General features: G+C 40.8%; 1 protein-coding gene across 3 annotated transcripts in view; it reads right to left on the bottom strand.

Annotated features, from left to right (window-relative positions):
* Positions 1-20,992: 20,992 nt before the first annotated feature.
* RUBCN (rubicon autophagy regulator) overlaps positions 20,993-25,007 on the bottom strand; it is a 99,116-nt gene continuing 95,101 nt past the window's right edge. For all 3 annotated transcript variants that reach the window (XM_037837479.1, XM_037837471.1, XM_037837474.1), the window contains 2 exons: positions 24,030-24,123; positions 20,993-23,819 (listed from right to left, as the gene is read on the bottom strand). In XM_037837479.1, the coding sequence (XP_037693407.1) occupies positions 23,641-23,819; positions 24,030-24,123 (273 nt within the window). In that variant the 3' untranslated portion in view covers positions 20,993-23,640. The remainder of the gene's footprint in view (positions 23,820-24,029; positions 24,124-25,007) is intronic.

The following is a 25,007-nucleotide window of genomic DNA, read 5'->3' as shown; positions in this document are numbered from 1 at the left end:
TGTGGGCAGAGGTTCTGCTTTAAAGGAGACAGAGAGTGTCTGAAGCAGACAGTAGCCATTCCTAACCACTTCCTGTCACCTTCCACTATAGATAGTGGAAAAATTAATTCTTACTTTCCCAGCCTCTCTTCACATGGAGACTCATGACATAGTTCTGGCCAGTGAAACATCGGTGGAAATATGCTGGAGAACTTCGGGAATTTCGCTTTCTTAGAAAAGGGGCAGACAGAAGAAGAGAATTTGCTGGTGCTCCCTCTTCTCCTTTCTGTCTTTAATAAAATGGGATTCCCAGGGCTGTGGCAGCCATCCTGCAATTGTGAAGCAACAAGCACAAGGATGTAAAGGCAATATGCTGAAGCTGGCAGAACAGAAGAATAGAAAGATCCTGGGCTCGAAGTCACCGTTAAGCAGCTGAACCAGAACCAGAAACTGCCTACCTTGGGGCCTCTTGATGTGCGAGGGAAATACACCTCCATTCGTTTGTTTCTGTTAATTGGGATTTCTGTAATGTGCAACTGAAAGTATAATCACATAGTGATAATCTCTGGAAGTGTTTAGGCCGGGCTGGAAAATCAGCTCTCAGGGAACTGAGATGGAGACTGCGCTCAGTGGGAGGTTGAATGCAATGACCTGCTGAGGTACCTTTCAGCTCAGAGATTCTGAGATGCTGCAAGATGGGAAATACGCATTCTCTTTCTAACTACCTCTGAATGGTTGCTGCAGGGAACACAAAAAGACTCAGGGGGTTTCAGGACTATAAATGCTTTCCATCAACTTGGCACATCCCTTAAATTCATTCATTTACTCAACAATATTATTTGAGCACCTACCTACTCTAAGCCAACTCTGATACTATAACGATGAACAAGACAGACACAGTTCTGCATCCATGGAGTTTCAGTCTAGTGGTAAAACAGACACAAAAAACTGATCATTGCAATATGACATGATGTTGACTATGGGAGGGAGAGACAGAGGCGGGGGACTTAAGAAGGCCTGGGAGGTGGGGGCGAAGTATGTGGGCTGGAAAGACTTTCTAGAAGTAAACTGCTTATACCAAGACTTGAAAAGGAGAACTTAGCCAAATGGAGCACTGGGTGGGAAAATGTTCTAAGATGAGAGAACAACATTTAGAAGTTCCCATGCCCATACATTTAATTCTATATCGTTCATTTTAATTACTTCATCATATTATATTATAAGAGTATTCAACAATTTATTCAGTCATCCTTTTGTTGATAGGCATTTGGATTAGTTCCAGTTTTTCACAATTATAATAATAATGCTATAAACATTGTTATACCTTTCCCTTCTTATATGTATTCATCAGTTTTTCTAGGGCATTTATCTAGGAATGGAATTGCTCAGTCATAGGGCATATATGCCTTCAATTCCTAGATATGGTCAAATTGCTTTTTATTTTACTTTTAAGTGATCCATTTTGAGTTAATTTTTGCATAGATGTAAGACTTAGGTCAAGGTTCTTTTTTTTCCCTCGTATTGATGTTCAATTGCCCCAGTGCCATTTGTTGAAAAGACTATCTTTCTTCCATTGCATTGCCCTTGCACCTTTGTCAAAAATCAGGTAGACATACGTGGGTCTAATTCTGGGTTCTCTATTCTGTTCCATTGATCTATATGTATACCATGGCCCTCCATCAATACCAAACAGTCTTGATTATAGTAGCTATATAATAGGTCTTGAAATTGGAGTAGACTGATTCTTCCTACTTTATTTTTCTTTTTCACAGCTGTTTTAGCTATTCTAGTTTCTTTGCCTTTTCATAGAAATTTTACACTAATCTTATCCATATCTATAAAAAGTCTTGATGGGATTTTGAGATGAATCACACTTAACCTATGTATCAATTTTGGGAAAATTAACACCTTTAACATCTTGAGTCTTTCAATTCATGAAAATGATATGTCTCTCCATTTATTTAGATCTGTGATTTCTTTCATCAGCAATTTGTATATTTCAGCATACAAGTCCTGAACATGTTTTATTTGATTTATGCTTAAGTATGTCTTCTTCTTTTTTTTTTTTCAGTGATTCTGAATGGTACTGTATTTTACATTTTGGTGTCCATGTATTCATTACTGGTATACAGACATGCAATTGATTTTTTTGTATGTTTATCTCATATTCTGCTATCATGCTGATATTATTAGTTCTAGGAGCTTTTTTCTTTCTTTTGTAGTTTCCTTCGGATTGTCTATGTAGGTAATCTGCAAATAGGGGCAGTTTTATTTCCTCTTTTCTGATCTATATGACTTTTATTTCCTTTTCTTATCTTATTGCACCAGCTAGAACTTGCAGCACTATGTTGAAAAAGTGTGGCAAGAGCAGACATTCTTTCCTTGTTCCTGATCTTAGGAGGAAACCATTCAATCTTTCACAATTAAATATAATTTTAGCTTAGGTGTAACATTAATTTTATAGTGCATTCATCTTCAACAGGAATTATTTACTATGAGAGTCCCTTAGGCCATGGACTGTGGTGGACTGTGGAGATTTGTATGGGGGTGGTTTTATGTTTGCCTCTGCCAGAGTCCTATGGATGTCCTCTTGCTACCTTCAGCTTGGGTTTTACACACAGTAGAAGCACAGGATGAGAATTCCAACTTCTCTCAGGTGACTCTCCATACAAAGCCCAGGACTCTTGGCCCATGTCTATACCACCACGTTAGTGTCCTTTCCTGTAGTTTCCTTGTTCTTCTTTTTATTACATAAAGTATCCCCCCAGTATCTAAACTAATTTGGCATGGGTTTCTGTCACCTGCAACCTAAAGAGTCGTGACTATTATGTAACAGGTGATTGCTGATAGCTTTTCCTTCCTTCCTTCCTTCCCTCTTTCCTTCCTTCCTTCCTTTCTCTTTTTGTAAGGAAACCTCTAAGAGGAAAAACAATTGTATCTTGTTTGGAGAGGTGAGAACAGCTGCTAAATTAAGTGTATAAACAGATCCCTTAGCCTGCAGGACACCTTCAGATTTAGTATGCCTGGAAGTAAAACAGTGCCTGGTGGTCAAGCAAGTGAAGAATTTCAGTATGGCCTAAGGGTAGAGTTCAGGAGAGCAGAAGTGAGGGAGGACTGTGGAAAGGAAAACAGGGCTAGAAGGCGAAGGGTCTTGTCGGCCATGTCAAGGAGCATCAGGGAGTACCTGAAGGGTCTTCAATAGGTCAAATGGCATTTATGAAAAAATTTCCTCCAGCTATTGTGTAGAGAATGAATTGGAGGTGGGAAAAGAAAATGACCCCAGTTAGATGAGCGCAATAATTCAAGTGATAGATGATCATGATCTAAAATAGGGTAATGGCTGTCAATATAGAGAAAAAAAGTAGACTTAAGAGATATTTAGAAAATTGCATTTATAGTCTTTGGTGATGATTTCCCCATGAGCAGAAAGGGGGAGAGAGAAAGAAGGTGGGTGGACAGTCATGGGACATTGGCAGAGGGACGGGCTTGGGAGGGAAAAGAAATAGATCAGATTGGGACACACTGAGTTTGAGAGCCTGGGTGAGATGGCCTCATGAATATGTCGTATATTGGCCTTGCAAGTCTGAATGAGGTATAGAATTTGGTAGTCATCCATATGTAGATGGAGCCAGAATCATGGGAGGAACTGAGATCTCCCAGAGAGAGTGTGTAGAGTGAGAAGAGAAAACAGCCCAAGACAGAAACACAAGAAATGGCAATATTTAAGGGACAGACTGAACAGGAGGAGGAGCTACCAGAGATGGGGTAAGGCCGGAAGGGTAAAGCATCATGGAATCAAGGAGAAGAGTGTTGCAAGAAGACTGGAGTCAGGGTGTTTCAAACACTGCTAAGAAGTTAAGGAAGATATGTATTGAGAAGAGTCCTCTGGAGTTACCAGTCTGCATGTCACAGGGAACCTCTTTGGCTGAAGTAAAACCATTGAAGTGGGAACAGAAGTTAAACCACAGTGGGATGAGGAGTGTTTAGGAGTTTACAGAAATTGTGGTCAACTTTTTCAAGAAGTTTAGCTGTGAAGAGGAAGAGACATAGGGCTGGAGAGGGAAGATGGACTTAGGTTGTGGATTTTTAAGATGGTGAAAAGTTGAGCCTGTTTTATTTTTATTTTTTATTTTTTTTTTTTTATTTTTTAATCATCATTTTATTGAGATATATTCACATACCACGCAGTCATACAAAACAAATTGTACTTTCGATTGTTTACAGTACCATTATATAGTTGTACATTCATCACCTAAATCAATCCCTGACACCTTCATTAGCACACACACAAAAATAACAAGAATAATAATTAGAGTGAAAAAGAGCAATTGAAGTAAAAAAGAACACTAGGTACCTTTGTCTGTTTGTTTGCTTCCCCTACTTTTCTACACATCGACCCATAAACTAGACAAAGTGGAGTTTGGTCCTTATGGCATTCCCAATCCCACTGTCACCCCTCATAAGCTACATTTTTATACAACTGTCTTCGAGATTCATGGGTTCTGGGTTGTAGTTTAATAGTTTCAGGTATCCACCACCAGCTACCCCAATTCTTTAGAACCTAAAAAAGGTTGTCTAAAGTGTGCGTAAGAGTGCCCACCAGAGTGATCTCTCGGCTCGTTTTGGAATCTCTCTGCCACTGAAGCTTATTTCATTTCCTTTCACATCCCCCTTTTGGTCAAGAAGATGTTCTCCATCCCACGATGCCGGGTCTACATTCCTCCCCGGGAGTCATATTCCACGTTGTCAGGGAGATTCACTTCCCTGGGTGTCTGATCCCACGTAGGGGGGAGGGCAGTGATTTCACCTTTCAAGTTGGCTTAGCCAGAGAGAGAGGGCCACATCTGAGCAACAAAGAGGCATTCAGGAGGAGACTCTTAGGCACAAATACAGGGAGGCCTAGCCTCTCCTTTGCAGCAACCGTCTTCCCAAGGGTAAAACTTATGGTAGAGGGCTCAACCCATCAAACCACCAGTCCCCTATGTCTGTGGTCATGTTAGCAACCATGGAGGTGGGGTAGGCGAATACCCCTGCATTCTCCACAGGCTCCTCAAGGGGGCACTACATCGTTTTTTTTTTTTTTGTTTTTTTTTTTTCCTTGTTTGTCTTTTTTCTTTTTTTCTTTTTTTTAACTTTCCCTTCTTTTTTCAAATCAACTGTATGAAAAAAAAAGTTAAAAAGAAAACAAACATACAATAAAAGAACATTTCAAAGAGACCATAGCAAGGGAGTAAGAACAAGACAACTAACCTAAGATAACTGCTTAACTTCCAACATGTTCCTACTTTACCCCAAGAAAGTTACATACTATAGCAACATTTCAGTGAACTTGTTCCTACTACATCCATCAGAAATTAACAGACCATAGTCATTTCTGGGCATCCCCAGAACGTTAAATAGCTTATCTGTTCTTCTTGGATTATTGTTCCCCCTTCCTTAATTGCTCTCTACTGCTAGTTCCCCTACATTCTACATTATAAACCATTTGTTTTACATTTTTCAAAGTTCACATTAGTGGTAGCATATAATATTTCTCTTTTTGTGCCTGGCTTATTTCGCTCAGCATTATGTCTTCAAGGTTCATCCATGTTGTCATATGTTTCACCAGATCGTTCCTTCTTACTGCCGCGTAGTATTCCATCGTGTGTATATACCACATTTTATTTATCCACTCATCTGTTGATGGACATTTGGGTTGTTTCCATCTCTTGGCAATTGTGAATAATGCTGCTATGAACATTGGCGTGCAGATATCTGTTCGTGTCACTGCTTTCCGATCTTCCGGGTATATCCCGAGAAGTGCAATCGCTGGATCGAATGGTAGCTCTATCTCTAGTTTTCTAAGGAACTGCCAGACTGACTTCCAGAGTGGCTGAACCATTATACAGTCCCACCAACAATGAATAAGAGTTCCAATTTCTCCACATCCCCTCCAGCATTTGTAGTTTCCTGTTTGTTTAATGGCAGCCATTCTAACCGGTGTTAGATGGTATCTCATTGTGGTCTTAATTTGCATCTCTCTAATAGCTAGTGAAGCTGAACATTTTTTCATGTGTTTCTTGGCCATTTGTATTTCCTCTTCAGAGAACTGTCTTTTCATATCTTTTGCCCATTTTATAATTGGGCTGTCTGTACTATTGTCATTGAGTTGTAGGATTTCTTTGTATATGCAAGATATCAGTCTTTTGTCAGATACATGGTTTCCAAAAATTTTTTCCCATTGAGTTGGCTGCCTCTTTACCTTTTTGAGAAATTCCTTTGAGGTGCAGAAACTTCTAAGCTTGAGGAGTTCCCATTTATCTATTTTCTCTTTTGTTGCTTGTGCTTTGGGTGTAAAGTCTAGGAAGTGGCCTCCTAATACAAGGTCTTGAAGATGTTTTCCTACATTATCTTCTAGGAGTTTAATGGTACTTTCTTTTATATTGAGATCTTTGGTCCATTTTGAGTTAATTTTTGTGTAGGGGGTGAGGTAGGGGTCCTCTTTCATTCTTTTGGATATGGATATCCAACTCTCCCAGCCCCATTTGTTGAAAAGACCATTATGGCTCAGTTCGGTGACTTTGGGGGCCTTATCAAAGATCAGTCGGCCATAGATCTGAGGGTCTATCTCTGAATTCTCAATTCGATTCCATTGATCTATATGTCTATCTTTGTGCCAGTACCATGCTGTTTTGGCAACTGTGGCTTTATAATAAGCTTCAAAGTCAGGGAGTGTAAGTCCTCCCACTTCGTTTTTCTTTTTTAGAGCCTGTTTTAAATGCTCTATCGATTATGCCTCTACTCACTTTGCCTTCAGGGAGAGATTAAACATACAGAAGAATAGAAACATAACTGATAGAGCCAGGACCCCAGCAACGTCTTTCATTATAGCTTCGGTAAGGAAGAAAAGGATATTCGTGGGTGTGGATACATGTTGAGGTTTGTTGTAAGGCACTGAAGGAGTTCCCTTCTGATGGTTTCTATTTCCTCTGAGAAGTAGGGAATGTGCTCAATACTGAGAGGAAGGGGGAGTCGGGCAAGATGGCGGCATACAGAGGAGTGGAAGCTAAGTAGTCCCCCTGGAACAACTACAAAAAACCAGAAACAACTAGTAAATAATCCAGAATAACTGCTGGGGGACAAACAAGGCCATCCATTCATCATACACCAGCCTGAATTGGGAGGAATGCCCGAGAACACAGCATAAAATCTGTGAGTAAAACCTGTGGAACCAGGTCGGGAGACCCCCTCCCCCATAGCCCGAGCTGCGGAGCCGGGTGGTGCCAGAGAGAAGCTCTCTCCCAGCAAGCGAATACAGCTCAGCTGAGCTCCAACTGGGGTTTTAAGTAGCGAGTGTGAACTGCTCACTACAGGTACGCAGCCCCAAAAAACAGACAGAGGCTTTGGGTGACGACTGACCTGGGAGAGCCTGAGGGTTGCCTTGGACTGGGTCTGAAGGGGACCATCTGTTTCTTTTTTGGCTCAGTGGAGAAAGCCCCAGTCATTTTCAGTTTCCAGGGCTGTGACTCTGGGAAGGGTGGAGACACCACAAGCAGAGAGCGAGACCATTGAAATGCTAATGACCTCCACCTGGGGGGTCCGGTCGTCTCTAGGAGGAAAGGGGTGGGGCCCTTTCCATTCAGAACCAGACCCCAGAGCCTGGGGGAACACGGCCATACCTCCTCACACCAGTCAAGAATTATAGGCTAACCGGCATCACCTTCTGGGCAGAAAAGCACAATGACCTGAGGCATCACAGGGTGGAGCAATTTTCTAAGACACACCCACAGGGAAACCAGATACTGAATATTTCTTCCCTCTGGGACCTGAGCCTGTTCTGGTCTGAGAAAACCTGATTTGGATAACCAAGGAAACCATGCCTAGACAACAGAAAATTACAACCTACACTAAGAAAAACAAAGTTATGGCCCAGTCAAAGGAACAAACGTACACTTCAACTGAGATACAGGAATTTAAACAACTAATGCTAAATCAGTTCAAAAAGTTTAAGAAGATATTGCAAAAGAGATAGAGGTTGTAAAGGAAGAACTGGACATGTATACAGCAGAAATCAAAAGTTCAAAAAACCTACTAGTAGAATCTATGGAAATGAAAAGCACAACACAAGAGATGAAAGACACAATGTAAACATACAATAGCAGATCTCAAGAGGCAGAAGAAAACACTCAGGAACTGGAGAACAAAACACCTGAAAGCCTACACGCAAAGGAGCAGATGGAGAAAAGAATGAAAAAATATGAGCAACGTCTCTGGGAACTCAAGGATGAAACAAAGTATAATAATGTACGTATCATTGGTGTCCCAGAAGGAGAAGAGAAGGGAAAGGGGGCAGAAGCAATAATAGAGGAAATAATTAATGAAAATTTCCCATCTCTTATGAAAGACATAAAATTACAGATTCAAGAAGCGCAGCGTACTCCAAACAGAAGAGATATGAAGAGGCCTACGCCAAGACACTTAATAATCAGATTATCAAATGTCAAAGACAAAGAGAGAATCCTGAAAGCAGCAAGAGAAAAGCAATCCATTACATACAAAGGAAGCTTAATAAGACTATGTGTGGATCTCTCAGCAGAAACCATGGAGGCAAGAAGGAAGTGGTGTGATATATTTAAGATACTGAAAGAGAAAAACCACCAGCCAAGAATCCTGTATCCAGCAAAGCTGTCCTTCAAATATGAGGGAGAGCTCAAAATATTTTCTGACAAACAGACAATGAGAGACTTTGTGAACAAGACACCTGCCCTACAGGAAATACTAAAGGGAGCACTACAGGGTGATAGAAGACAGGAGTGTGTGGTTTGGAACACAATTTTGGGAGATGGTAGCACAACAATGTAAGTACACTGAACAAAGGTAACTATGAATACGGTTGAGAGAGGAAGATGGGGAGCATGTGAGACACCACAAGAAAGGAGGAAAGATAACGACTGGGACTGTGTAACTTGGTGAAATCTAGAGTATTCAACAATTGTGATAAAATGTACAAATATGTTGTTTTACAAGGGAGAACAAGCAAATGTCAACTTTGCAAGGTGTTAAAAATGGGGAGGCATTGGGGGAGGGATGCAATCAGCATAAATTAGAGACTGTAACTAATACAATCATTGTATTATGCTTCCTTTAATGTAACAAAGGTGATATACCAAGGTGAATGCAGATAAGAGAGGGGGATAGGGGAAGCATGTTAGCCACTTGACATTGGTGGTATTGTCTGATTCTTTATTCTACTTTGATTTAAGGTTATTTTTCCTTTTGCTGCTTCCTAGCTGTCATTTTTTTTTCCTCTTTCTTTTGCCTCTCTACCTTCTTTGACTCTCCCTCCTGCCTTGTGGAAGAAATGTAGATGCTCTTGCTTAGTATGAGCAGAATGTTCAATTAGGATGAACTTAAATGTTTGGAAATGAACAGGGGTGTTGGTAGCAAGATGTGAGAATAACTAACAGTGCCGAATGGTGTGTGAATGAGGTGGAAAGGGGAAGCTCAGAGTCATATATGTCACCAGAAGGAAAGGTGGAGGTCAAAAGATGGAAATGTATAAAACTGAATCCTATGGTGGGCAATGTCCATGATCAACTGTACAAATACTAGAAATCACTTCATGAACCAGAACAAATGTATGACAATACAATTAGAAGTTAAGAATAGAGGGGCATATAGGGAGGAATTATATACCTATTACAAACTATATACTACAGTTAGTAGTATTTCAACATTTTTTCATAAAGAGTAACAAACGTACTATATAAATACTAGGAGTCAACAATTGAGGGGGGTTGGTTAGAGATAGGGGAGGTTTAGAGTTTCCTTTTCTTTTTTTATTTTTTCATCTTTCACTTTATTTCTTGTCTGGAGTAATGAAAAGTTTCTAAAAATTGAACAAAAATTAAATGTGATGGATGCACAGCTGTATGAGGGTACCCAGGGGCAAGTGATTGTACACTTTGGATCTTTGGATAATTGTATGGTATCTGAACAATCTCAATAAAAATGGAAAAAAAAAAAAAATACTGAGAGGAAGGGGCAGTGATAGGGTTAGAGATTTGGGGCAAGGGAGAAGGTTGGAAATAGTCCAAGTGGCCAATGGGAAAGTGGGCTGTCTGGGGAAACACAGCATTCCCTCACCGAGGCCTGAAGCCTACCAGAGGTTGGAGAACATGTCTTTACAGTGAACTAATCTGTGCTTCCGTGCATCTTTCTCCAGTATCCAGGTGTAGTACATGGTTGGGGGTTTCCTGGTAGGACTGATAAAGGTATAATGCAGGAAGGGGGTTAAGGATAATGGCAAGTGAGTGATTGTTAGGACAGAGCATGCAAAGAGCTGGATGGAAAAGGTTCAGGAGGTGTTGAATGATAACTATGGATGTATTTTAGCGTCCGGCCCTCGCAGGAGGCGGAGCAGTGGGCAGGGCACAGCTGGCACCCTGGGAGCGCTCCCCCAGGCGGCGGGACTGTGCAGTGCTGAGAGGGCGCGCGGGCGTCTCTGCGGAGCGGTGGCGGGGTCCACTCTGATTGCAGCAGCCTCTGGGGGTGTCTGGGAGCTTGGTACATTTCTGAAGGAAAGAAGGGAGGCACGGGGGCGTCAGGCCGGCATCGGTGCCCTCCCGGGACCCTGAACGCCTCTACCCTGGTCTTCGCAACCTGGGCTCTCGTGTGCCCATCGGGCCCCCTCTCCCCGGCGCGATGTCCCCCAGGGCCGCTGTCTCCGCACCGTGTATCTGAGAGATCCCAGGTGCGTAACTAGAAGAATGGGAGCAAAATTTTGGATCCAAATTAAAAAAAAAAAAACAGTGATGAAAGTTTCCAATGGCAAGGTAAAAGTGCTATAACATGGTTAAAATTCAGGTGCAGGAGAATGGTGGAACGTGACCCAATCGGTTTACGTCTACTTATTTATAATCCCCCCCAAAATGTCTGAGGAAGTGACAGTGTTCAGTGTTGTGGGTTTTTTTGTTTTTTTGTTTTTTTTGTTTTTTCCCTTTCTCTCCTTGAAACCCTATCTCCTTTTCCTGTACTTCCCTCTTTCCCGTTCTTTCCCCCTTTCCTCCACCCTTATTAATATTTCCCTCAATTCCACAACCAACCATAATACACCCATGGGAATCACCCTAGACTTCCCCACCTCCACCCCCAGGCAGTCTCCAAATTCTGCTCACTTCCTAGATTTTTGTTTGTTTTGTCTTATTTCTTATCCCTACTTTCATTGCCTTACATCAGACCTTTGCCGGAATCCCCTTTTTACCTCTTTCTTTTGGTTTATTTTCATCTACTAACTAATAATCCTGTAAGATTCAGCACAAAGTTCTCCTTCCAGGAGTGTTACAGAACCCAAGGTGGGGCCAAGGGCCACTTTACTGGCCTCTCAGAGCAGACTCTGTCTGTTCTACACTTATCCCTCCCCAGATTATATGTAAATTAGAGGCCGCTTTAAATCATATTTGGGACAAGGCAGGGTAGAGGTAAATAAAAAAATACCAAAGTAACCATATTATTAGGCAATTACAATGTATGGATGTTATTAGATTTTTTATACAGCTGTAAAAAAGAGAATTGAAAAGTTTAAACATTACCTATTAAGAAATTATTATTGATTTTTTAGATGCAATAATGGCAGTCTAGTTACATTTTTTTATAAGGAGCCCTTATAAAATGTATTTGCAGGGTCCCCCTGAGGAACTGGAGAAAAATGTGGAAATATTAAACTTCCCCATCTGGGTTATTACTGATGTTCTTGCAAGCATTGAGGACTACCAATCTGGTAGGCCGAGCCCTAAATCTTGGGCCTTGCCTTTATGAAGTTTGTTACTGCAAGGGAGAGGCTAAGCCTACTTATAATTGTGCCTTAGAGTCTCCCCTAGAGAACCTCTTTTGTTACTCAGATGTGGCCTCTCTCTCTAGTTAAGCCAACTTGGCAGGTAAACCCACTGCCCTCCGCACATAGTGGGACTTGACTCCCGGGGATGAGTTTGGACCTGGGATCGTGGGATTGAGAAAATCTTCTCAACCAAACAGGGGAAGCAAAATGAAACAAAATAAAGTTTCAGTGGCTGAGAGATTTCAAATGGAGTTGAGAGGTCACTCTGGAGGGTATTCTTATGCATTATATAGATATCCCTTTTTAGACTTTAGTGTATTGGAATAGCTAGAAGGAAACACCTGAAACTGTCAAACTGCAACCCAGTAACCTTGATCTTGAAGACAGTTGTATAACTGTGTAGCTTACATTGTGTAACCTTGTGATTGTGGAAACCTGTGGCTCACACTCCCTTTATCCAATGTATGGACAGATGAGGAGAAAAATGGGGACAAAAATTAAATGAAAAATAGGGTGGGATGGGGGATGGAATGTTTTAGTGTTTTTTTTTATTTTTTTTAATATTCATTTTATTGAGATATATTCACATACCATGAAGTCCATACAAAACAAATTGTACATTCGATTGTTCACAGTACCATTACATAGTTGTGTATTCATCACCAAAATCAATCCCTGACATTTGGGTGTTCTTTTATACTCTTATTTTTATTCTTATTTTTATCTTTTTTTTTTTTTTGGAACAGTGAAAATGTTATGAATTGATTGTGGTGATGAATGCACAAGTATATGATAGTACTTGAATAATTGATCATACAGTGTGAATGATTGGTATGTGAATATCTCTCAATAAAACTGAGTTTAAAAAATGAAAAAAATTATATGTAACTTTTTAAAGCAAAAAAAATATTGTTCTTGATATTCTCTAACCTTCTGCAATTTAAATCTTCATATCTTTTTAATAGTTATCTTATTGTTAGTTTTTTTTGTTTGTTTTGCTTCATTTCTAGAGAAAAAATAGTGGGAAAAAAAGGAAGAGGAAAATGTCTCTACCCAAGTGGCCACTGCCATAATTTCCATTATCGTTTCCATCACTACCAAAAGTTCCTTTGTGTCTCCCCCTTCCAGTTAATTCCAACTTTCCATAGGTAACCACTGTTTTCATTTTTGTCACCATAGATTAGTTTTGCCTGATATTGAAGGCCTCATAAATGGGATTATATGGTATGTACTCTTTTCTGACTTACTTCTTTAGTTCAAAATAATATTTATGAGATTCATCCATGTTGTTGTGTCTACTGATATTTTGTTCTTTCTATATTGCTTAGAGTTCTGTTGTACGAATACACCACAATTTCTTAATCCTGTTGTTGGTAATGTTAAGTTGTTTGCAGTTTGAAGCTATTATGAATAAAGTTGCTATGAGCACTGCTGTATATATGTGTACATATATATATATATATATATATATATGCCCTTATCTTTTAGAGATATATACTGAAATATGTACAAATAAAGCAATATGATGTCAAAGAGCTGCTTCAAAATAATCTTGGAAGGCGAAATGGGTGGAGTTATAGATGCAACAAAATTGGATGCAAGTTGATAGTTGCTGAAGCTGGATAATGAGTACATGGGGTTCAGTGTAAGATTCTCAAAATCTTCGTATATATTTACAATTTTACATAACAAAAATTTTCCCTGTGAAAGCTGCAGGGGCTCTCATCGCGAGGTAAAGTTATAGTCATCAGCCTGGTGTTCAAGGCCCCTAACTATCCAACTGCTCCTCGAACCCCTTCCAAAGGGCCTCTCTATGTGTTTTATAGTCCTTGAAACACAAGTTTCCAATTTCCAATTCCAGCTCTGTGCTTTTGCTCCAGCTGTACTGTCCCTACCCTCTGGCCCAAGGTGCCCTTCTTCCTCCTCTCAACTGATCTAAATCACATCCAAACTCTGAGAATCAGCTCCAAAACCAGGGGACCCTTAAGGCTTCCTGTGATCACTCTGGCCGCATTGGTCTCCCCCTTCTCTTCCTTCTAGACTGTATCATTCATTCTGGCTTAACAAAGAGTGGAGTTTTTGGAGCCAAACTGCCTGTATTTGGATCCAGGCCATATTATGTACTAGCTGTGTCATTTGGGCAAGTTACTAAAACTCTGTGCTATAGTTTCTTCTTCTATAAAATGGAGATTATAATGGTTTCTACCTCATTGGGAGGATTAAATGGCTAATATGTGTAAAGAACTTAGAATAGTCCTGGCACGTAGTAAATACTCTAGACCTAATGAATTCATTTGTGTGGTTCTTTCTGACAACTAAATTGTAAAGAGGCAGGAACTGTATCCAAGCCCTGTGTTAAACACATGGTAAATGAAAAGAATCACATGCCCTTGACTTGGATCAGTTCATCAGACAAGAAAATCAGTATTTGATTGGATAATTTGTGGATTATTTTGCCTGTTCACTGCATATACCAGGGTTCTTTGTTTGCCAACAATAGAACCTCCAGCTAACTAAAGCAGGAAAAGGAATGCACTAAAAATGCTTAAGGTAGCCTTAGATTTGAAGGGAAGTCTGAAGAACTAGGCTCAAAACAGGACAAAAAAACAAGCAGCCCCTGCGTCTAGGAAACCCCTCTTTCTTTCTTTTTCTTCCTTCCTTCCTTCCTTCCTTCCTTCCTTCCTTCCTCTCTCTCCCTCCCTCCCTCCCTCTCTCTTTCTCTCTCTCTCTCTCTCTCTCTCTCTCTCTCTCTCTCTCTCTCTCTCTCTCTCTCTCTCTCTCTCTCTCTCTCTCTCCCCTTTCTTTCCTTTCTTTCTTGTCATTGCCATATTTGTTCAAGGTTCAAAGCCAAGGGAAAGAGTTCAAGCAATCAAACTTGAGCCATGTACCCACCCCTTGGCCAGGGTTTTTTAAAAAAAAGAAACTCGTTTCTGGTAGTTTTTGTGGGTAAAGATGTTAATCAAAGGCTAAAAAGAAGTCTTCCTCTTTCTCTTCTCTGGAGCTCATGAGTTGACTGTACACATTGCAAAAGAAGGCAGGCTGGATAAATATTTGTCTTGTAAACTCTTTGTCTTTAGTTGCGGGACTTTACTTCTTCTTGGGTCCCAAGAGGGATATGATAAGGACAAGTAAGTGCTAATGAAAGCATGGTTTCTGCTCACAGGAGCTTGTGATGGGAGCTCCATTCCAGAGTCAAATTATGCCATTCATACTCTGGGATATCTGGAGTCTGGGAAGCCAAATGATTGCCTTTGGCAAACTGTTTAGATGGCCATTGCCTTGACCTTGCACTCAATCTGGCAGTTGAGAGGACTTTTCCTGAGTCCCACTGGCCTGTCTCTGCTCCCCCTCCTGCCCCAGCCATCCCAGAGACCCGCATTAGCTTGAGCCCATCCCAGAAGCCAAAATTCTTCCAGGACTGAGGTAATGGTGAGAACTCTACAAACTACCAAGGATGAAAACCAAAGTTCGTAAGCCTGGATGTGCACATAGTTCGTAGAAGGACCAATGGTGTCCTGGCCCTGTGTGCTCTCAGGGCAAAGGGGCTGGACAGGGGCACCAGTTCTCAGAGGAAGTGGGCATGAGACAGGGGTGATCAGGAAGGGAGGAGTGCTGGATACTTTCTTGGTCAACTTGGGTCTGTTTGTCTTCTGCAGAAGAATGTTTTGGGGGTATTTTAAAGCACAGCTGTCTTGACTACCCTTCAAAACTTACACACTTTTGTACATTCTCTCTGCATTTTATGGGCAAGAATTTTTTTTCTTAAAACAAAACAAAAAAAAACTCCAAAAGTTAACTCTTTACATTATAAAATTAATATAACTACAGATGTTTTGGTAAACAGATAAAAAGGGGGAAAAATTGTTCCATAATCCCATGGCTAAACAAACAAACAAACAAACCCTACATAGTTATTTTTATACATTTCCTTCAGGATTTTTCTTTCCAGTTGTATTTTTCCATAATTGTAATCGTGGTGTACATATATTTTTATATATGTAAGCTTTTTATTTTGGAATAAATTAAGGTTTACAGAAAAGTTGCAAAGAGAGTTCTCACGTTCCACTCACCCATTATCAGTTTTCCATAATGTTACCATTTTCCGTAATGAAAAATATTACCATGGTATATTTTTCAATGGGCGGGGTTACATATATTGTTTGGAATTCCTCTGTGAGGAAGATTTGTGTTTTCCCCTATGTATTTGTTTATTCATTCATTTATTTATATCAATATGGGCTCATGTATCTTCAACATATACTTTTCACTCCTTTTTTCCACTTAACACTGTGTCACTAGTTTTTTTTTTCCATGTTACTATTATGGTGGTTATAGCCATCATTTTAATGGTTGCATCTATTTGTGGATATTTTCAGTTATTAATTTATTACTCTCATAAATTTTGCTGCAGTAGACATCTTTTGAAACAATGTCCTATGAGTCTTTCTCAGCTCTGGCATGGTGTCTGGAAGACAGAAACACAGTAGGTGTTTAATAGATGTTTATCTGGGATGAATGAATGAATGCTGGACTGGCCATGTAACCCAGTGGCCCTTTGTTCCTGTTGAACAGTCTTCTCACTCTTTGTCTATGAACATCTCAAGTTCAAGTTAAATGTCACTAAGATAAGCTTGAGAACTTGCTGGAAATCAAGCTTTGGCTTCCAGCAAACCACACCTATTTTATAACAATAAACAAAGGGACTTAGGACAAAGTAAAGATTCTGTACTGCAAGCTGTCTTCCTGTCTTTGCTTGGAAAACATTGGACAGTTTATCAGTGTCAGCTGTCTATCACATGACTTTATCATTCTGTCAGCTCAAATTGTAGACATGAAGTTTTTTTTAATATCTAGGGTGTTTTAAGGGAATATAAATATCATCATATCTCCTAGTTAAGTCCCAGGCAAGAAATATGCTGGCAGTTTAATAATAGAGTGAGTGAAGGACATTTGGAATGTACCTTCTCAGATAATGACTCCTAAACAAAACAAAACTGAAGAAACAGTTGCAGACGGAGTAGCTGAGGGAAGAGAGTGAAGGAAAGGAGGTACTGAAGGAGAAGGGAGATGAGGACATGTTCATCACTTCACGATTTGGGAAAGTAACCACTGCAGAGATTTCGTGGCAAGAAAAGAAAGCTCAGAGGGGAGGTAGTCAGAGGTCAGAACAACCCTTTCCCTTGTGCCACAATGTAATTCTGATCATTCTTGTTCCCATTGAGAGGCAGGGAGGAGAAAGCATATTACAAGAACAGAATGTTTCCCAAGTGGTTCTCTCCTTCTTCCCCAGGGAGAATAATGTCTGTTTGTATAGAGAGGTTATCAATTGTTGAACCCACATAGACTCTGAGTGGGTGGGCACACATAGAGTTTGTCTATTAGAATCCCTTTTGGATCCTTGATCTGGCGGAAAATAGCAGAAACATTTAAAAGGCATCATGCAACCAGACTGGAGATTCCCAGGGTCAGGCTGCTTCACACTCATTCCAAATTTGGGTGAGCCTGTTTTACTTAGGCTCTTTTGGTTGGAAGAAATCAGACCTGTTGAAGCAGGTAGTGATAAGGTAAGGGCAATTATTGCAAAGATCCATGTAACAAAGAGGAAAACTGACCAGATTAACCTGACTGCAGGACCTGAGTGACTATGAAACTGAGGCAGCCGGCAAGAGCATGTGTGACCCTCTCAGGGCCTCCACCCTGCCTAAAGCCTCAGCATGGGTCCTTCCCGCTTAATCTGGAAGGGCTGGTACTAGATCTTTGGGGATGTTGTTGGGTTTTTGCAGAGGGAGGGCTGCTGAGTGTAGGATGATTAAAGAGGACAGTGGTGAGTGGGTGCCATTGCAACCGCAAAGGCAGTCCTTGGCAGGAAGTGCCCTCAAGAGGTCATTTCATCTATCCACCAGCCCCCACATAGGACACGCAGCTCCTGACATTTGAATAGCTACCTGGCAATTCATCCACTCATTCCACTCATTCACTTTGTCATTCTATTAGGGAAAACAATAAATAAATAATAATGTAAGAAGTGCTGTAACAGGAGGTTTGGATGAATGCCAAGGGCTCACAAAGGATGGGTAGAGTAGAATGCAGCCAGGAAAAGCTCAGGTATAGCCAAGTTAGCTCTTAAAGGAGGAAAGATCAAGGTCTATTTGGGAAACTTTTAGTAGTTGAGGAAATGGCAGGAAATGAGGCTAGGAAGCTAAAGTGTGGCTATATATTGAAGGTCCTTTATGTGCCAAACTTTATCTTATAGGGGAGAGAACTGTTGATGAGTTTTAGGCAGGGGAGTTTGACCCCACAGTAATGCTTTCCGTCCTTACCATTGCTCTAGCCTCCTTTCGTCCACCATAGTGGGCAATATTTATCAAAATTACAAATGTGCATGATTTCTGTGCCAGCTATTCCACTTTGGAGAATTTATCCTACAAATATACTTGAACTCATGTGAAATGATCTATAGACAAGATTTTTCATTGCAGTATTGTTTGTATTAATAAAATGTTGAAAACGACTTTAGTGTTCATCAGTAGGGGACCAGTTATGTAAATTATGATTCAGTCATACAATGGAAAATATTCAGCTATAAAAAAGAATAAGGAAACATTTCATGTACTGATATAAAAATGTCCTTAAGATATAGTGTTAAAAGAAAAAAAAGCAAGGCACAGAACAGAAACACATATATAGTATGGGGGCAGAATAAGAATATATATTTTTATTTGCTTGCATGCATAAAGAAACTCTGGGAAGATGAACAGAAAAGTAATAATACCTTTGGCAGTGGCTATTTTAGGGGCTAGATAGAAATTGGGCAGATGGGATACAGGAATGGGAGGGAGACTTTCCCTTGTATACCTTTTAGTGGCATTTAAGCACATGACTGTATTAGAAAGTTAAATTTAAATATTAAATAATTAAAAGGGAGAGGGGTGAAAAAAGCTCTTTTTATTCCTTTTTTCCTCTGCAAACTTCATTCCTGCTTTTCAGCTTGTCAGGACTTTAAGTTGGATCTACAGTTGTAGGATTTTCAGTGGTTAAGCAGGAAGAGAATGAGTTTGGGTTTTCTTTTTTCTTCCTTGAAATACTTAATCTTCCTTTAGTCATTCATGTGGAAAGATCCACTGTTGGCATCTAGGTTGAATTTCTTTCCTCTAGGTTCCAAGTAGAAAAAAAGGCTTGGGGATAGGGTAGGGGGGCAAAGGAGAGAAAGATGCCTTTTACCTCCTTGTTTACCCCTAACTGCTGCTAGTACTAAAGGATTAGTCTATGCTTGCAGTGGAAACTGAAGCCTGAGGGAGAAGCTGGGAGGCTGGCTTCTGTTCCTGCAGTGGGTCAGTTGGGAGCTAAAGCCAGCTGGGAACTACAGATGTCACTGTTTGAAAGGAAAACTGGAGAGAAATTCCTGGGCCTGTGAGAGAAAAGGAAAGGACTTATCTGGGGCTTGCTGCCTAGATTTTACCAGGTCATCTGTGCCTCAATGTTTGAGATTTGTATCTTATCTGGCACTGGTCTGCTGTGGCCTCTCAGAGGGTGGGTCACTAAAACTCCCACCTAGATCAATACCTCGGTGCACTACTGTCCAGCTCACAGTTCCCCTTTCTTTGGAGTAGGTTCAAAGTTCCCACCATAGCCATAACTGTACTCGAGCAGCAGGCTCAAGAGGTCTGCAGATTCTGCAGCCGAGATTTGCAGAGCTGCCCTGGTTCCTGCCCTGAGACTTCGTAGTTAATTTTCGTTGGCTTCTCTAATTTTTTCCAGATCTTTCAACATCCTGCGCACGCCTCTCCCCCATTTTGTTCCTTGCTTAAACATATCAGAGTCGGAACAGAACATTTGGACCTTATCTTGATTTTAGAGGTTTTGGGCTAATAAGGGGACAGTAATGACAATGGCATACTGCACCCTAGTGTAAAACAACTTAATTCCTCCTCTGAACCACTGCAGCTGTCTCCCTAGAAGCACGTCCCGTTGCTTCTATTCTTGTTTTATTATACTCATTCCCTGCAAACTGGACACCAATGCACTTAAATTTTAAGCTGATGAGCCAGTCCTCTGATCAAAGCTCTTCAATGGCTGTCCAGTGTTCTTAGCATAAAATCTACAGTCCCTTTTCAGTTCTGTGCCTAAACTCCTCGTTTTACGAACTTCACATGTGCTATTGCTTGTCTGGCACCCTTTTCTCCCTACTCTGAGCATGGCTAATTTTTTACTCATTCTTTAGGTCATGGGTGAAATACCACTTTCTCAGAGCAAGTAAGCTCCTGCTCCAATCTAAATCAGGTCTCCCTGTTACTCTTTTTTAAGGCATCTGCTCTTTACCTTCATAGCTCTTATTACATCTTGTAATGACATTTATTTCGGCAACTTCATGTAATGTCTATCTCCCCCACAAGACTCCAAGGTTAGCACAGAAACTAGCATATATTATGTACTAAAATATTTGATGAGCGAGTGAATAGGAGATTGGCATGACTGGAGATAGTTGACGTGAGATAAGAGCCTGAATTGGGGTGCTGGTGGTAGAAAAAGAACATGATAGATCTAAGGAGAAGAATCAACAGAACTTGATGACAAGTAGTGGGAAAGAGATAATGCCTTTAAGAGTCAGACATGCCACCTGATTCAGAGAGGAAGGAGTCAACGTAACTAAATTTTCAAACCTGGGTGTCTAAAAGGTTAGGTTTGGAGAACATATACTTATGTTGGTGTTAGACATATTGGTTGGAGATGACAAAGGGACATCCAAGGGGAAATGGTAGTAAAGTTACAGGGTGGAGCTGGAGTTCCAATGGCCAGGGAGCATAAGAGAGGAAGACAGAGTCAGATGTTTACAGAAGTGGAAACTGAATCATCTAAGATAGTTCAGATACTGTAGAGAGGATGAGTACTTCTTCATTTTTAAAAGTGATAGTCATACAAAGGGGGGGATGGGTAGGGGGGAACATCCTGTGTGTTGGAAAGGTCTATCTGCCACATAGTCTAATCGTGTCATTTTACACCCAAAGAAACAGACACCTGATGATGTGAAATGACTTACTTCAAGTCATAGCAAGTCAGTGACAACCCACTTTTCCTGAACTCTTAAAGCCCAGTTTTCTTGGTATTATAACATGGACATCTTTGCATTTTCAAATGCATGAAATTGAAAAATTGTAACACCATTTCTTCATAGTCAAGGCAGGTAAACAAAAGGCAGAATTTTATTTCCTTAGTTTATTAAAGACGTGATGAACTGTTAGGCTGTGCAAGAACTACAGCAAGTAGAAATCCAGTTCAGAACATGAGTTGTACATTCACAAAACATCTCTATTTAGACTCTTGCTCCTTTTACATGAATTCAACAAAAGCTCTAAAGCCTTGGCAGAGAAAGTCAATAACAGCCTCATTAAGTGGAAAATATTTGCCTTCCACTCTTCTGCTGTCTTGAATCTTGACCTTGTAAGAAAACTGGTTTATTTATTTTTCCCTTTATTTACAGAAAAGAACACGTCTTCCCTCTCATTTCATTCAGAAGGAACTCTCTTCAGTGCATTCCAAAGCTTGTCCCCACAAGAGCAGGGGATTTTTGCAAAGTGCTTTTAAAACATCCTATCCTCTGCCCTCTCTCCCCATCTCTCAAATAAATAAATTAAAGGGTATTTGGACAGTGATGACAGCCTAGCATCAGGGTCACTAAAACAGATACACAATCTAACGGGATGGGGTGGGACAGGTGGAGAAAAATAAGTGAAAAACCAGGAGCATAAAAGATTGCTGATCTCAGCTTTAGAAACTGTTTCAGCACTTTCTATCCTTGACTCTACGCTAATATGAAATGGGCAGGACAGTAAGAGAATACATCTCTCCTCCAGTGTAGTGACTTGGAGAATAAGGGGATGGATTTGTAATTTCAACAAAAACTTGAAATAGAGCTCACCATTTTTACAAAACCCTCGAGTCTGAACCTAGAGTCTAACTCTTAGTGCGACTTGGGTTTGTGGGGAATGGGAGCTTCCTGTCAGCCCTTCAAAGACTGAGCTGGGCTCGAGGCCTTGGCTTTTACAGCCTCACCATGAACTGAAGTGCGAACAGCCTCAGGGTCTTCCAGCCTGATATAGCCTTCAGATCCCAAGTGTGAGGCAGAGGAACCAACCGCATGGGCTAATTCCTACATGTTCCCTCTTGCTATGGTGGAGCCTCAGCTCTGTTCATTACCTTAAAGCCCCTTCTACTTCCTTGTGAGACTCCTTGTTACTTCCAGCTCAGGCATTCATCAGCTTCCACCAACCATGTGCAACTTTCTGTTCAGCTTCTGAAGACAGTGCCCAAGCCAAAATTTTTCTACTAGAAACCAACTATGGGAAGACAGGTACACAGGAAGAAGCCAGTCCCAGAACAAAAATGCCCTGGGTTTTAGTTCACAGAACTGCTGGCTCTCAGAGCAGCAACCTTGACCCTGTGTTAGGTCTAGAGATTAGAAGCTAAAGCAACTTAAAGAATACTGCAAACATACATGGCCCCATCCAAAAACTTTCCCATTAAAACATCCATTAAAAAGGGTGTGGGGGTGGGGAGAGGCAATAAAATTAGTAATATAAAAAGGATGACTTAACATATGAATATCACTAGGCTAGATAAAGAGTTAAGTGCATAATTGACATTGGCATAAATGCTCTTATTATTCCAAGAACGCAGGAATATTCACACTCACATCCACAAACTGTCAAGTTCTATAACACCATTAATAGTAGGAAGCTTTTTCTTCAACTTTGAGAAAAGAAGCTAAGGCAAGAGATAAGCCCATCAGGGAGGGTCCCAGCTCTGTTTCAGGAAGGGGAGAAACAGAGTTTAGTTGGACCATCCTTTTATTCAGAGCCACAGTGACCATCTGAAAGATCAGGGTAGAGTAAAGGACCCACTAATAAGGTGGTGTTTAGGGTTTCTGTCCTCAACCTAGGATGGCCTCAGGGACTTGCTTGACCTTGAAAGATCACAGCTGTATGAAAGAGCTAAGTTGACTAAAGGGAGTCTTAACACCTAACAGGCCAACTGCTCCTCTGATGAATAAATGCTCTTTAAAGTAACAGAGTTGTTGCTTGACTTATGCCTGCTGTGTAAGGCTACAGATGGGCCTGGTCTAAGCATCAGCTCTGTCCTTTGTGCCAAGCCCACCAGGGTACATAAAGAAAGTCAGTTTGTGGCATCTTCAGTGCCTAGAATATCTCAATGATGGAAGTCATAGCTGCCTCCTTGAGGCCTCTGAGGGTTCCAGAGTAGTAGTGATGCTGTTTCTTGGCCCCCAAAAGACCAAAATGAGCTGGTCCAGAATGCCCATGATGTAATCCTGTTCTCTGCTGCTTCTCCTCAGGGCACAGTCTGACCTTATTCCAGGATTTCGAAGAGAAAAAATTCTACCCACCCGTTTCAGCAGCAAAGGAGAAGGGAGTTTGTTGAAAAAGGCCTGGCTCAGAAAGTCCAACATTAAAAGAAAATAAACCAGAAATGATACTTTAGATGTAGCTGAAAGCAGATCTGCACCTATTAGAGAAGACCATGGATGTCAGAAGAATTGAGTCTGGCAGTCCATAACCCTAACAGAGGTACTAGAAGCTTCAGTTAGGGACCGAAGTGTTAGTTCTGAAGGAAAAACCTGGTGCCTACAAATCATCTGTCCAGCAGACTGGATCTCACCAACCCAAAAAGGCCAGACAGGTTGACTACACATGGATGTCAGACAAGTCATTAAAAAAATAACAATAATAATTAAAAAAAAAAAGCCCCCATGGGGAAAGTCCTTTAAAGGGTGGCTCAGTTGTGCATTAGGTGTGAGTCTAGCCCCTAGATAGGCTGGGCTAAACAGTCTTTCCTCAGGTGGTCTCCAGAATGGTGGCTTCCAGGGCCAAGGCTTCGTTGGGTTCCTCCTCGTAGTCTGACATGTAGGACTCCAGGCTCTGCTTGGCCAGCAGTTCCCGCCGGGCCTGCAACCGCTCACACCGGGGACAGCTTCCAGATTTGAAGCAAGCTTTATGGTAGCATGCTTTACACTCTATTTAGGTTGGGAAGGTGAGAGAGAGAGAAAGGAGAATCATTTGTATTATCTCAAGCTAAAGTCACATAGCCCTTCTCACCATCATGGCTCTGCTCCTGTGCTGAAACACAGGAATCAAACCAAACTCTTGCCAACAGGGGTGACTGAAGGGAAAACAATTAACTTGTGTTCAGTCTTGTTTGCCCCACTTCTAGCCCCACACCTCACCTTCACAGGTCCGGCATTTATAAAGCTCAAAAGGAAAGATGATGTCATCCTCATTCTGACAAAACTCACAGATGAAGCCCTTGGCTTGGCAGAGCTGGGAGGAAAGAGACAGGCAGCAAAATTAGGGCAGCACATTAGGAACTGGCCCAAGAGGGTGAATACAGGGAGGGGAGGGGATGGAATATATAAAAACTGAGTGGAAAACTGGAAATCCACATGCAAAAAATGAGTGTGAACCCCTGCCTCTCCTCACCACATACAGAAATTAATTCAAAATGGATCAAAGACCTAAATATAACAGTCAATACTATAAAGCTCTTACAAGAAAACATAGGGAAGTATCTTCAGGACCTTGTAGTAGGCAATGGATTTTTAGGTTTTACAAAAAAAGCATGAGCAACAAAAGAAAATATAGATAAAATGGACTTCCTCAAAAACTTTTGTGGATAATAGGACACTATCAAGAAAGTGAAAAAATCTATAGAATGGGAGAAAATATTTGGAAACCATATATCCAATAAGGGTTTAATATCCAGAATATATAAAGAACTCCAACCATTCAACAACAAAAGGATAAACTATCCATTTAAAAAATAGGTTAAAGACGTGAATAGACATTTCTCCAAAGAAGATATACAAATGGCCAAAAAGCACATGAAAAGATGCTCGACATCATTAAAATGCAATTTAAAATTACAATGAGATACTACTTCATACTAAAAAACTGAAAATAAGTGTTGGTGAGGATATAGAGAAATAGAAACCCTCATACATTGCTAGTGGCTATATAAAATGGTGTAGCCACTGTGGAAGACAGTTTGGCGGTTCCTCAGAAAGTTAAGCATAGAATTATCATATAACCCGGCAATCCCATTTCTGGGTACATACCCCAAAGAACTGAAAACAGGAACTTGGTCAGATATGTGTACACCAGTTTGTACTAGTTCATGCTACAATATGGATGAACCTTGAATATAT

The sequence above is a fragment of the Choloepus didactylus genome, chromosome 1 (assembly GCF_015220235.1).
Source record: "Choloepus didactylus isolate mChoDid1 chromosome 1, mChoDid1.pri, whole genome shotgun sequence".
In the NCBI taxonomy this organism is placed as follows: domain Eukaryota; kingdom Metazoa; phylum Chordata; class Mammalia; order Pilosa; family Megalonychidae; genus Choloepus; species Choloepus didactylus.
This window is presented reverse-complemented; position numbering and strand designations above follow the sequence as displayed.